Source organism: Setaria italica, chromosome VII, assembly GCF_000263155.2.
Source record: "Setaria italica strain Yugu1 chromosome VII, Setaria_italica_v2.0, whole genome shotgun sequence".
Taxonomy (NCBI): domain Eukaryota; kingdom Viridiplantae; phylum Streptophyta; class Magnoliopsida; order Poales; family Poaceae; genus Setaria; species Setaria italica.
Genome location: NC_028456.1, coordinates 30,222,743 through 30,237,209, shown reverse-complemented (window position 1 = coordinate 30,237,209; position 14,467 = coordinate 30,222,743). Strand labels below are relative to the sequence as shown.

Sequence of the window (14,467 nt, the reverse complement as noted above, 5' to 3'; positions counted from 1 at the left end):
TGCAGCAAATGAACAACGGCCACATCCTACAAGGTCAATATAACATTTGTTTTTCAAATATTTCATTTTAATGCTCTATGCGTGGTTGTTCACAAAATTATTTTTTTGAACTTGTACATTATTGCAATACTTTTGGTGTAGAGATTCTTGGATATCAATTTATAGGAAAAGTGAGTTTGGTATTGGATGTTGTGCTATTAAAGAGATATGAAAGTAAATGAGTCTTAAATTATGTGAATAATTTCTAAGATATGAAAACATTTTGATCCATAACTCTATGCCTATCTATTCAAAGATTCATGAACATCATCTGGTTTGTTTTATGACTTAAATTTAATGCAAGTGTTACCAATTTGTTCAAGGATGTATAAACATTTATTTTTCTTTATAACTTCAATTTTAATGATATTGTATCGGTATGAAGATTCTTGAACATTAATTTGTGTTCATAATTGGCTTGTGATATGCTATAAAAGGGAGCATGCTAACATAGAAGCCATACTAACATCAATATCATACTAGTACACATGGTGACTACAAAAGTAACCATTCAGCTTTTGATCTTTGTTTCAGTTTTTGCTGCTTTTACCATGCACTAAACTCGAGGTGATCAGGATTGTTACGAGCAAAAAATTGAGTTTTTGCAAGAAAACCATAAAAAGGGCTCCCGAACCTATCCATATAGAGGCTGATTGTCGTAAGACTGTGGAAAAAGATGACGTGGACATGGCTTGTATCTGTCGTCTCATCACCCCTAAGGACGAGGAGAAAATAGATGTGGAGAAAATTGTTTTTATTGCGCACATTTGCCACAAGCGGGTGCCAAAGGGAGAGAAATGCGTAAGTAAGTATCTAACACTGTGATGTTTCTTTGAAGCACGCTCCATACCAATATTTATTTGTCCTCATCAAGTAAGAAATGCACAAGTTGTTTTTTAGATTTTCATGAGCTAATATAATGATATATATATATAACCTTTATTTTTCAAGGCTTTACTGTTCCGCTGACCGAGTTTGATGGTGGTGTCGCTGCTGCAAGGGCTCATCTCAAGAGTTCTTAAGGGGTTGGACAACAATAAAAGAATAAAGCTATGCTTACCTTGATGTCGCATCTGTTCTTTTTTATCTTAACAATGTATTCCCTCTATTCCAAATTGTAGGTCGTTTTAATATTTTTAAATTTATAAATTTTGTTATGCATCTGGATATATATTTATATTTAAATATATATTAAAAGTTATGAATCTACAAATGCTAAAATAACCTACAATTTGAACAGAGGAAGTAGTAATCATTACCATTGCTTGTAGATAAATTCCCCTTTTATATTGCCGCATTCATACATCCTCACCATGCAAATTAACAGTCGGGTTCTTGTTACTATGCGATGCGTTGTAAACAGAAGCTGACCTCCGCATCTCGCGCACTCGGGAGAGCCACCGTGAGGTAGGCTTTCAATGTCTGGACTCTTAAATTCTAAAATAAATTTAGAAAAATGCGAGCACCAGTGCTAAGTTGAAGACTCGAATGTTGATGGCAGCTGAACTGTGCTCAGTTTGCCGTTCACCGTTTCTTCTCATGCAAATCTTTAGAGTTTTTTTTTTCCGCACGCACTCTCTGCCGTCAGCGGATGACTCTGTACGATATAAAAAAAGAACGGTGATGCTTTCCTTTATTATGCCGACCAATCGACTACAGCCGGCGGGGAGGAATGGTGCTGTGATTACAAACAGTTAATAAGTGGGGTTTGGTTCTCCTAACATTCTAACCTAGCGGCTCACCACGATCACAACGAATGGGCAGTTGGGCACCAAAAATGAAACAACACGGAAAGAACACACACATCGCACGTATACACGTATCCTCTTAATTTACTGATCGACGAATTTCAGTCGAAGAGCTCCCACTGTGTGGTGGCCGGCGCGTCGAACGTCTCCCATTTCGTCGTCACGACGACGGCCTGCAGCCGCGCGTTGGAGACCTTGAGCACGTCCAGCGTCTCCACGCACTTCTGCACCCGTTTCGCCTGCAAAAACACATACTATGCATGTCAGAATTAGGAGGCATTGCGTATTTACGCAAGAGATCATTCATTTGTAGTAGTATAAGTGTTCCTGAATGAGATCTTTTTTTATTATGCCATCGTTTCAGTTTCAGAGAGAAAAGGAGTAAAGAAACTGCTGTCCCCTCCTAATCTTGAGGTGGCATGAAGACACTATCACAATCACAACCATGATAAAAGTCTTTGCACTTTTTATATCTCTAATCATCTATGCCCACGAGGCACCAGCTTGTAGCTATCTTGCCGTGGCAATTTGCGTTTCTTGCCATACACTCTTTGTATGTAAACCTAAAAGGCACATCCTTTATTCATAAAGCCATTGCTCAGGACCTGAATTCTTGACAGAACAGCCTAGGAGCAAAGTTTGCTGGCGGTGGCGCCGAGGGGCAATGCCTGACTGACATTACACTTGCAGCAGGGAAAAGGTTGTGGGTGGAATTCTTGCGCCTGGACCAGTTGTTCTCTAGAAAGAAGCTGATGAAACCTGTGACGCTTCCACTCACCATCCGGCGACAGGTGACAGGCAGCTAGCTGCAGTCCCATCTCATGAACACTTGCACTGCTTGTCGTGACACTGCTTGCATTGGCCACTCGCAGGCCAGATCATTTTCTATTGATACCAATGGTACACTGCTACTGTAACCAATAGAACGGTGCCCCTGAAACTGAGGTCTGGATGCTCATGCCAGTCTGTAGCCTGATCCCTGCAGTGAGTGTGGGTGTACCTGGATGTTCCTCTGCGAAGAGGAGTCCCCGACTGCTGGTATGCTCTCCAGCTTCACCGCGTGCCGCATCAGCAGCTCGATCAGCGTCGTGATCTGCACCTCTGCAACCTTGTTCCCTCTGGAAATCGATTTCTCGATGCTGGTTACCTACGAACAAGAAAGAGAAGCGTTTCTCCTGATCAGCATTACCAGAATGACGTCACCGTTCATCAGAGAAACAGCAACATAATGAATGATACCCTGCAGGAGCGCATCGTTGTCAGGGATTCAAGCTGTGTCCCTGTTGGAACGGATGGCTATTCTAGTTAAATGGGCTCGGGGACCATGTGGGAAATTCACTGCTCGGCTCTACATGACCACATCGGCAGGACATCCATTCATGCAAAATCAATTTGCTCACCTAATTCCTTGGACAGGATACTCAACTCACCATTCAATGCACCATCCCAACCCCCATGCTTACATGTCCGAAGCAGCACGGATTCGGCACTGACTCCCACAAAAACAACAACCATTCTCTATTTTCTTTATATGAAAAGGCCATTATCTTAGCAGCCTGCAAAGCTCATGATCTCGCACTGACACATTGCCATCGGTGATGGAAGTGAAACGGCGATGCTAACCTGATCGGCGAGCTTGTCGACCTCGAGCGCGATGGCGCCGATGGCGCGGTTGGCGCTCTCGATCTTGGCGTTCTTCTGGCGCTCGATGTACCGCCGCTCAAGGCTGGCGGGATCCTCGGCCAGCACCATCTTCGACTTGTTCTTCACGCCGCAGGCGTCCAGGTACTCGGTGTTGCCCCGCGCCCGGCCCTTGTAGGTCAGCTGCTGGTCCGCCGGCTGCAGCCCCGTCCTCGCCGCGAGAAGCTTCTTCAGCTGCCCTGCACGCACGGACGGTACGGATGGCGCAATTGGTTAGCACAGTGCCCTACACCTGATTGTTCCTGACCTGCAACCACTGCCTACTGCTCATCACCAACATTTTGGTGCTAATATTATAACGCGTGCGATCAATGTTCGAGCGGCAGGCATTGCTCGGTACTTGTTGCTCTGCTGGTGATGGTTAACACCCACGATGGATTCTGTGGCACATGGTAGCAGATCCCAGCGACCAGCAGGACTGACACTGTATGAGCCAAAATTTTGCAAAAATATCTGCAATTTCTTTTTTGCATAAATCACAAAAAAATAGCCATAGACAGCATATGTTTTGGGGACGTCATTTTCTTGAGCTTTTTAGCAACATGGCAGCACTATAGAAGCACTGCAAATTTGCAAGACCATTTCCACTCCCCTCCACCAAAAAATAAAGGTTGCACTGATTTTAAAAGGATAACACACATGGGTTCAAGTTCAACGAGAGAGGATGCTAGAACGTGCAGCGCATACGACTCCCAACACCCACAGCAATTCTACCCCCATTCTCTGCAGGACACAACAGTCTACGCGGTGAACGAAGCAGCGTGGCGTTCACTTGCGGCCAAAGGTGTCGGTGCAACGGGACAAACCAGTCAAAAAAAAACCTCCAACGTGCCGGTGTCATGGCTCGACTCCAGAGTACCTCACCACCGTCCGATATGGCCGGTCCGTACACGTGGGAGCCCATCCTGCCCCTGGATTCCCCGCATCCAGCACTGGCAGCGCCCCCGTCGCTTTGTCGGGGAGAGGAAAGGCGCCTCTTCGTCCGTCACTGCCGGTGCCGAATAATGCTGTGCTTCCAGCGAAGTGAGGGCAAAGCAAGCCTCACTGATCACTAAACTGATCGATTAATTAGCCTCGTGATCTGCGACTAAGTACCCCGCACTTGCATCGGCGTTGAAGCAGGCAATGCCGGGATTCCACGGAAGGAATCGTTCCGGTACGGCTCCGGTGAGTAAACTCAGATTTGTTTTACCACTTCCATAAGCACGGATTTATGGAAGTTTCAGAATCCAACGGTTTGCAAATTTTCAGGCACGCTCGTGAATTACTCGGGCTGCGTGATGGGCACTGAAGACGGTGGTCAAGGACAGAAAAGGATTTGGATTTTGGAGCAGAGAATTTTTCGCCTCACGAAGCAAATTCTCGGCAGATCATGTGGCACGCATGTACGAGATATTCCTGGCGTTTTTGTTTCTTTCCTGTTGAATAAGAAGAGAGATGCTGCGAAGAAAATGATACAGGTAGGAAAAGGGGATGATGATGTCTCTGCCCTAATATCGCGGCGGCGCTAATTCCTCCACGCGGCACCGCCGGAGCTCATGGCGATCTTTTTAAAAGCCATTTGAAAATCAAGAGCCCAGATTTTTGTCATAAAATATCTCGTGCAAGCCACGATTCTACACCAGCAGGAGTTTTAAGCTATCATGAGGCCAACTTTTACAACAAATAAAATGGGGAGTTTGAAAAACAGGAAAATCAAAGTTTTCTCAACTACTTGATTAGGTTAGGTTTTAATTAATCGCCACGATTAGCGAAGAAGCAAACGGCTCTACCTTCCGGTTTCACCCGCCCTAGCGAGGAAGGGAAAAACATCACGCGCTAAAAGATGCAGTTAAAGTCTGATGAAAAGAAGACGAGCGAATTTTCAGTTTCTGTCTCATCTACAGCGAAAGCAAAGCATCGATCGACGACGACGACAGGGAACCAAGTTAATGGAGCATCAACTAGGCACAAGCGCGGTTACTACTCTAGATAGAGAAAGCGGCTTTAGCGAAAGCCAATGCAAGACGAGCCAGGACAAGCTGTCACGAAAACTCACCGAACGTGGCAATGGGGGAGACGGAGACCTCGTGCCGCGCGCCGCCGTACTTGACGCGCACCCTGATCTCCGGCGGCGGCGGCCTCGGCGGCGCCCCGCCGCCCGGCCCGTCCTCCCGCGCCTGCACGACCATCCCGCTCGGCCGCACCTCCCACCCGGCCCGCTCCTCCGCGGCCGCCGCCACCGCCGCCGCCGCGTCCGACCACCCGCTGCTCGACCCGCCGTCCGAGCTCGACCGGTGCATCACCGACGCCATGGAGCGTGAGAGCGACACGCTTCTTCCGATAGTGTCCCAGGGAAGAAAGGAAGCTTCGGCGCGCGGCGAGGGGAGGGGCAATTGATGCGAAGTGCGCGCGGTTGGTGCAGTGCCGTGGAGTGTGGGTGGTGGTGGTGGTGGTGGCGTGGGGGAGGGAGAGAGAGGAGGAGGACGGCGGAGGAGACCCGCGGGGAGAGGGAGAGGAGGCACGGCACGAGACGGGTGGGGGACGCGCTTCTTCGATTGTTCCCCGCCCTCTTCTCTTCTTCTTTTTTTCTTTTTAGCCGGTTTCGTATATAGGCGCACGTATCCAAATGGGCCTCTGGGTTTTCTTGGACGGATTTGCCCCTGCGGCGTCCGGGAACATGTCGATTCTGTTTCCGTATTTGCCAGCGGGTATGTTCGATGGTTTTGGTAAACTTTCTGGTTTCGTTGTGGGAAGTTCCAGTTTTTCAGAGGAGAATCATGGTCAGGAATGGGGGGAGAGAGACGTCAATTGCCGTTTCATATTGCTATTTGTGAACATTGTCTGCTTCGATGCGGGATCAATTTGGAGATCATGTTAGGTTGGTTTGGTTCTATATGTTTCTCGCATTTTAATGCTAGATCAATGGATAGCACAGTTAGATGATTTTCTTCTATGTATAAACAAGTAAACGTGAGCAGGATGGGACCAAAGAGATGGGAAAATCGTATCATCCTACGACAGATTTCCAATAACTAGCCTCCAATATTTCAAAACATGCTAACTCTTAAGCTCTTGGCGGCCGCCGCCCGTAGCTGTGGGGCGATTGGGGAGGAGAAGGCTCAGAAAAATTTGCAGAGCGACGGATCCAGGATTCGCATCGCTGTATTTTTCCGTTGTCTTTAGGGGAGCTGTTGAAGGGTTTTTTTTTCCTATTTCTCCCTAATTAAGTATTATGGGTAATTTAAGGAGCTTTTGGAGTTGACGAGGTCATTGATCCTGGATGTTAGTTCATGAACTACAAAGGTGAATTCCAGGAGTATTCAGCTTTTGTGATTGATGATGTTGTAGCCATTCTTTGGGGGTAAAATCATGAACTACAATGTTGCTTCCCCGGTCTTTTCTCAACATCACAAACTATAGAGGTGAATAATACTCCCTTTGTTCTTAAGTATCCGACATTTAGGAGAAATTAATTAATTAATTTTTAGATTAGTTAGGTTGTTAGTACGGAGGAAGCAACCACAACCTCGTGACCGGAATTGCAATATATGTAGGTTGGTAGCTACCTGTGTACTGTTGTCCATCAGCACTATCAAAATTATGGACCAACCTCATATTGTTGGAGAGAGCTTGTGTACCAACGTCATTTTAAGTCCTGTTAATTGACCTTCCGGCATTTTCCATTTTCCGCTATATATAACATCAACACATGTCTCTATCCTGGTCCTGCTCTCTACCGGTTCTCTCCGGTACTTCTTTATGAAGGAAATGGTGGCACGACAGGACTGTCCCTCTTACCATCTTCATAGCATGACGAAGATTAGAGCAAAGCAACAAACTAAATCCCACCCAGATGCATACGGAGAAAATCAGGTAACCCCAGTACCCCACTACTCCGGTAAGCTAGGAGCTACCTGCAGCAGGAGGCAGGCAATGGCTGCTCGCCAAGTAGGCTCCATCCGCTGAAGACAGCTCAAGGTGGGCCCACGCCAGGCTGCATGGGCACTGCCGATCTCCTGATCCGAAGCGGGCTTTCCTGGCCCCACCTGTCTGTGGGATGAGCCCACGCACTGTACCGACGACTTGTGGCCCCACCTACGCGTGTGCCGGGAAACTTGGTGGGCCGTCGTGCGGCCTCATGTTACTTGCTTTATCTTTTTTGTATTTCCCCCCTTAAGAATACGCTAGCAGCGGCTAATGTTTAAGTATGATAGGTTGACCTTGACCATCTACGAGTTGGTCGGGTCTAACAAACTTTATCCTCATCGAACATACTTTTCTAACTCATCTTGATTTGGTATTGAGCATGAGCTATATAAAAATGCTATAGTAGTTCACTAGTCAGATCATGGATTTTTTACATATACACATGACCACATAAGCTATCGAAGTTATTTATTTTTGAATTAATGGTGAGATGGATTGTAGGTAGGTAAGAAGTACATGGAATAGATAGTGAATTAAAGGTTGGTTGGAGATAAATCGTCAGTCGAGATAAGCCATATGATCACATATACACGTGGTTTTCCATTTTCCCACTAGTCACTCCTCTAGTCCTCCTTGCGGCCCTGTATGTGTAACATTGTATTTGTATACCTGGCCTGCAAAACATCCTGGACAGAAGCACGTGCTCCAAGAGTGACACTGATATCAAGGAGGATATAGACTTGGACGTCTGGACGAGCAGCCTGTTCCGGCCCCAACCAATGGCATGTCACTCCCCCCGGCCGCATCGCCTCACAATGTCACCACCATACCGTGCAACAGAGCGAGCGCTGATAGTACAGTGCATGGATTCCATGCAAATAGAAGATCCGCACATGCCATGCTCCGCGATCAGAGCGCGTCATGCACCGCACGCCGCGCGGCCGGCCAAGAGCCCAGACGCCGCGGAACACGGCGCTCGGCATCGGGCAACTCTGGCACGGCCGGAACCGAGGAAACACCCGTGCTCCGCCGGCGCGCGAGCGCGGGCCGTCGTTGCTAGTGGCCGTGGGCACGCACGCGGGCGCATCATCCCTGCCCCTTTTCCCCCCGGTCCCTCTTGTCCGCGCCGCGCCAAGGTAACTGGTTGGCTGGCCGCGCCCTCGCGATGAGGATTGAGCCAAGGAGTGGAGGGGGGAGCCGGGCGGCGGCACGCACCATCGAGTACGGGCAAAAGGGGGAGGGAAAGGCTGCCTCTGCGCGTAAATGGCAGGGGCGGGCGGGCGGCCTCCTCCGCGCTGCGTCCATTTTCAGGCAAGAATCTCCGAGCTAGCTATTGGTGCCGCTCATCATGCTCTCCCGGCTCCAAGTAAAGAGGCCTTTTGTGTTGTGCTTGTGCTAGTTGATGTCGCTGACACCATCATTAGCCATGGAAATATCGCAGATTTTCCCGTCACCGTTTCATTCGCGTACCCTTTTTTTCATTCGCATACCAACTGCAACGGACACTGTAAAACTGATGCATAGTAGATCGGCCATCGACGAGACTGGCACTGATGATGCCGACGGCATCCATGCACGCATGATTGTTTTACTCTTCTGTGTTTCAGTTGGGAGTGACCCGAGGGCCCCGCGTGCTCACGATCGATGATCATGTGAGGAGACTAGTCTACACTACCGGGTGACCCAACAGAAACGACCTCACATCATAGCTCGTCGTCGCTGCAGTTGGGGCGTGAGATCACAGATCAGTACTGCACTGAGTCGCTACCCACTGTTTAATGATGCCAGCTTGCTTGGAGCATGAGGAACCGTGTGAGATGGGTGTCCTCGATCGATTACATCGTCCATGCCAAATTTAAGCTCTCGTCGCATGATTACGCATCTGCGATTTGTTTAAGCTAGGCGCTGATCGATTGCTGCGACCAGACAAAGATTTAGTTTAGTGCGGCATGTATATGTAGATCAATCACCGGCCGGCGCCCGGCGGGGCTAGATTCCGGGCGTGGTCCAGCTGATGGGAGGTGGTTTTCTGATCCAATCCCATGCAAACAAGCGTTCTCTTCTTTTCTCGCAACACACTGTAAACAGAATAACATTCACGGATGCACGCTCACCCTTATGAGATGGGAACAGAGTACAGTAGTTTTTTTTGGAGATCGATTCATGAGGGGGTTTTCCCTTGTGAAGGTTGGACGTTATGGGCCATTTTCATTGATGTTTTAGCTTCTTTTTTTTTTACTGTTTTGGGTTCTTACGAAATTTCGCTATTTTCATGGCAATTTTGGCTATTTCAGTGGCTGTTTTGGGCTCTCACGAAATTTCCGTTATGTGCTAGTGACTACTACTACATATGTAGATACATTCCACAACCACGGACATGGCTTTGAAAGGGCCGGCCAAGCTTAAAGGTCAGTACACTGTGGTACGTGCGTGCCCCTTGTCTAGAGCACAAGGCATCCACCAGTGGACCTTCCAATGCAACGACACCAAATTGGGGGTCAACCGTTTTAGGTATGGTGCCCTGACATCTTGATGCATCCATGATGGAATGGAAAACCGCCCAGTAGAGAAGGCTTGACTCTGGTACAGCAAAACAGCTCATGGACCGGACATTTCTCGTGGGAATTAGAGCTGGATCGATCGCTTAATTCATGGACAAGGAAGGGAAGCACACACTCGCAGGGAGATCGAGAGCATGCACGATGCCCGATCCGTTCCTGTGCTGTAGTAGTTGGGAGTGGGACTGGGTCTCGTCACTGTGCCAGTACTGAACTGCCTCTAGCTGGATGAAAGCCTTCTGGAAGGGGAATGATGATTGCCACGCACATCCAGGCAGCACGAGCTCCTCATGATCATCATCCATCCGAGCAGGAGCACACGGAGGCCCCACCATTTGCGCGACGACGCTAGGCATCTGCATCAGTGTCACACGCACATCATCTTATCATCGGCCGAGACGGAGAGAGGCTCACGATGGTTTGTCGTCGCAACAAATAAACACAGCATGGTGTGTGCTAAATGTGATGAGAGCGAATGGGAACTCAGGATTCAGGAGAACATGCAGGCATTACAAAGCAGAGGGAGAAGTAAATCCGTGCGTACTTGGTGTTGACAGAGAAGAGACATCTGCTGCATGCGTCTTTAGTTGTTCACCCGGGAGCGAGCCCCAGGCCCACGGTGTAGCTAGTGGTGCCGTCGGTGGTGGTAGGCACCACAAAGGGACCGCCGAACCGAGGTAGATTCGCCTGCCCAGGCAGCCTGTACGCATATCTACACCTCTGCTCTAGAAAGTGCTGGCAGGTAAAGTCAGCTGGTTGGGCGAGGTCCCGCAGAGGCAACGAGACGCGGAAGGTGGGTCAGGTGGCCCGCTCGCGTTCCAGGGCTACTTCTGTTTGGGCCTTTCTTTGCTTTTACGGCTTTCGAGAAGTAAAAGGAACTGATGGGCCTTTGTCGTATCTTGGGCCGGACGGGTTTGCAAATTGCAACCTTCTCAAATCTCAAATTACAAATTTTGCACCAGTACTACGGTTTTTCTCCGATTAAAAAGAAGGGTACAAATTTACTATCTGCAGCGATCATTTGATTATCCATTTATCCTCTTCGTACGATACTACGATTGCCGTGTGCATTTTCGAACCCAGAACACACGGACCGTCGACGCGAACGCGACGGCGTCGGTCACGCACCAGCCCCCGCGTGCGCGCGCGCGCGCGGCGTTCTCGGGTCCGGCGTGCCGCTCTCCGAGTTCCCGGCCGTTCAGACCCGGCGGCCCCGGGGCGGTGGATCACCGACAGCGCACGAGCGACAGGCGCTGGTGGTAACTTGGTGCCTTGGTTGTAGCAACAGCTGGGCGCCTGGGCCAGCGGACTGGGGGCACGGCGCCGCACGCGCCTGTGCCCTGTGGAGCGCCCTTTGCCCCAGGGAAAGTGAGAACGCCGGGATCACCACGTCGCCGCGAGCAGCGGGAGTGCAGCCGTGCAGGACCGCGGAAGCTGCAATCACGGATCTACTACGGCTCCGCAGGCTGCCCCAGAGCTCCCCTGTCGGTTTCACTGACGCCGGAGAAAGCCCCTGCCACCCTCGCGCTCGAGCACTCGCCGCCATGTTCCACGGAAAGCTAGATCGCCTGCACGCGACCCCTGCCTGCCACGCATGGTCCATGGCGAGATCGCGATGGCAGAGGCGCCACGGCGTTGTCCTGTTGCTCCCACATCCGGACAACACGGGCGCTGTGGCAAGCCTGGCAGGTACCACCTATAATCATGAAGAAGTCACTTGGCTCCTTCTCTGGGACGTATGAATTCAGAGTTTCAGAAGGATTTACAGGGTAGGTTCGCATGAATTTAACGCTGCAACTACAAGAAGGTACAGGCTACAGAGTTCAGGCGTTCCGGAGCCCGTCAGCTAGTACTCCTAAACGCGCCAACATCTGAACAGCACAAATCCTGAAATCCTGATGCAGGAATATATAGCAAGGTCTGAACTCCGAAGCCTGAACACACCACACCACACATCACGCTACCGCCAGCATTATTTATGTTACCCACGCGCCGTGCTGATCGGTAGCTTCGGCGTCTTCACCGACACCCCACAGCCGCAGCCACCACCCCGGGATGAATTAAACTACTAACCCAAAAGCAAACCAAATCAATAGTACAAAAGCAAAGCTAAATTGACGCTAGCTCGTAACCAGCTAATGATGATGGCCTATCATATCAAAGCGGCCGGGTGGGTCCCGCACACTCCCGCTAGTAGGGCCGCGGCTCACAGGGCGGAGGAGCCGAGCTGGACCTCCGTGCCGCGCCGCGCGCCGCGCCTGCCGCGCACCACGTACGCCACGGCCGCCGCGATGCCGACCACGGCCACGGCCGCGATGCCGCAGGCCACGCCGGCGGCCACGGACACGGACCTGCGCGGCGAGGCGGACGCCGTGCTGGTGGGGGTGGCGGTGGCGGTGGCCGTGGTGGTGGTGGTGGTGGTGGTCGGGATCGCCGAGGCCTCCGGCTTGGCGGCCATGGTGGCGGGCATGGAGGCGTCGAGGGCCTCCGGGAGCGCCGCGGCCTCCGGCTTGAAGAAGGTCTGCATCGCCGGCGTCGCCGTGCTGCTTCCGCCGTTGAAGTCCTCCAGGCCGTGGGACTCGGACCTCACGGCGAGCAGCGCCACCACGCAGAGCGCGACGAGAAGCCTCTTGGACGCCATTGCTTCAAGCCCTGCGAGATGTCGTTGCCAAACAAGTATCAGTAACAGCTCAATTCTATATTGGTGACTTGTGGCACTACTACATTTCCTTCCCCTTTCATCAAGATCCAAATCTTTCAATTTCTTGCATTTGATTTGACTAAGGATGAAAGCCAACGCGCACCATGCGTATTTCAAGAAATACAGACAGATTACTTCAATTGGTTCACCGAATTGCAGGGCAAGAATTAGACTCGTCAATTTTGTAAACGAGATATGAGGTCCCACCGATAGATCTGAGTATATGAAACAAACATGCCCAGTGTCCCAATTCCCAATTCCACGAAGCTAGAGCTCAGACGAAAAGGTTGCTTTCTTTGAGTAACACGACGTACCTTTGCAGCTGAGGGAAAGCCTAACGCTTGTGATGGAGAAAGGGCTAGTGAGGACTGAGGAGACAGCTGCACGGGGCACTTGAAGGTTCAGACCTCAGAGGACCGGGCCCTTTTATACACACTCTGATTCCCGGTAACCCTTCTCTCTATCTCTCTATCTCTTAACCAAAGGGTATATTTTGGGAGATGCGATGTGCGTGAGAGAGAGAAAATGGTGAGGATCTATCTGCCTGCGGCTCTGTAGGGGCTCACTCTTTTTTTCGTGGTGGAGTCTGGCGTGAGAACGAAGATAGAATGACCACGGTTGGGACTTGGGAGTTTGAGAAGAACAGGGCTGAAGAGAGATAGAGAGACGGAGACCCAGGTTAGGTGAGCATGTGAGCCATTACCAACCTCTGTCGGCTTGCTTCGATCTACTATTACCACGTACGCCACCTGTGTTGAGATTCTCTCAGTCTCTCTAGCTCTCGCCTCCATTCATCGGTGTTCACAAGGCGATCGAGATGCCGGAATTCACGGACAAGCCACCGCTCCGACGGAGACGACGACGACGGCGTGCATGGGAAGGGAAGCCATTAATATTGCCTCTCCAGGGCCTAGATTCTCGCTTAATGAGACCACGGGAGCGTTAACTCGATTGATTAGCTCATGCGTCGCCTGCTTGCTCTTGGCAGGCAGTCACGAGCTCACGCTTTCTTGGCGTTTGCCCGTCCAATCACGGAGCCCTCGTCACCCCGTCCTTGCCGCCCGATGGGACGATGAGATTGAGATCCACACGGACGCACAGGGCAACAGTGCTCGGTTTTGTTGGATTAACCAGCAGATGCCTGCGTCGTCGTCGACTCGTCGTAGTCTGCAGCTACGGATGCCCATGAGAATCCTTTTACTGACTGACTAGTGACTAACCATAACCAGTCAAGACCGTGAGGTTGACGATGCAAGGGCATGGGAAATGGCCTGCTGGGCACTGGCTACCGCTATAACCAGGACAGTTAGCTAGCCAGTCTAGTAAAGTGCAAGTGTCTGCTAACAACTTTCATTTGCTTTTAGGTGAGTGAACGGTAATAAGGGTGTGAGTGCATTGGATCTACGTGCACAGGCAGAGGAATCTTTTACTCCATAACCAGAGTAGCAGGTCCGCGCGTCTGGTCCAGCGCTGAGGAGGGATGAGCACAAAACGTTGGCCTAGGCACGGGCCAGACGATTATACTATATATTAGTTGGCAGCTTTTGGACACTGCATGCTCCTACCTAACCCCAATAAATCCATAAAGCCAAAAAGGGTTACCTTACCACCACATCATCATATGGATCACGACAGAGATTGTGGCAACTGCTAAGGGGTAACCAGCCGGATACTCTGATGACTGAGCGGTCATGGCTCCTGCTATTTTCAGAGACTCTTCAGACATGGTCGAACAAAATCTACTGCCTGCTCAATTGCTCAGTCTCTGAATGAACTCTTCACTGATGGAACTAACCATGAACTCCGGAGGA

At 50.4% G+C, this 14,467-nt stretch overlaps 2 protein-coding genes across 2 annotated transcripts; both read right to left on the bottom strand.

Annotated features, from left to right (window-relative positions):
- Positions 1-1,646: 1,646 nt before the first annotated feature.
- On the bottom strand, positions 1,647-6,057 carry LOC101764409 (BAG family molecular chaperone regulator 1). Its single transcript, XM_004976784.2, has 4 exons — positions 5,527-6,057; positions 3,411-3,667; positions 2,788-2,934; positions 1,647-2,026 (listed from the first exon to the last, which is right to left on the bottom strand). Exons 1-4 carry the CDS (start codon positions 5,780-5,782, stop codon positions 1,889-1,891), a joined length of 798 nt encoding a protein of 265 aa, XP_004976841.1. The 5' UTR covers positions 5,783-6,057; the 3' UTR covers positions 1,647-1,888.
- Positions 6,058-11,705: 5,648 nt separating this feature from the next.
- On the bottom strand, positions 11,706-13,279 carry LOC101763596. Its single transcript, XM_022827911.1, has 2 exons — positions 12,971-13,279; positions 11,706-12,606 (listed from the first exon to the last, which is right to left on the bottom strand). Exon 2 carries the CDS (start codon positions 12,594-12,596, stop codon positions 12,162-12,164), a length of 435 nt encoding a protein of 144 aa, XP_022683646.1. The 5' UTR covers positions 12,597-12,606; positions 12,971-13,279; the 3' UTR covers positions 11,706-12,161.
- Between the last annotated feature and the right edge of the window lie 1,188 nt (positions 13,280-14,467).

Coding starts and splice junctions, on each gene's coding strand:
- LOC101764409 (XM_004976784.2), bottom strand. CDS start 5,782: ATGGCGTCGGTGATGCACCGGTCGAGCTCGGACGGCGGGTCGAGCAGC. Junction 2,935..3,410: donor TCGACAAGCTCGCCGATCAG/GTTAGCATCGCC, acceptor TCTTGTTCGTAG/GTAACCAGCATCGAGAAATC. Junction 2,027..2,787: donor CTTCGCAGAGGAACATCCAG/GTACACCCACAC, acceptor GTGTTTTTGCAG/GCGAAACGGGTGCAGAAGTG.
- LOC101763596 (XM_022827911.1), bottom strand. CDS start 12,596: ATGGCGTCCAAGAGGCTTCTCGTCGCGCTCTGCGTGGTGGCGCTGCTC.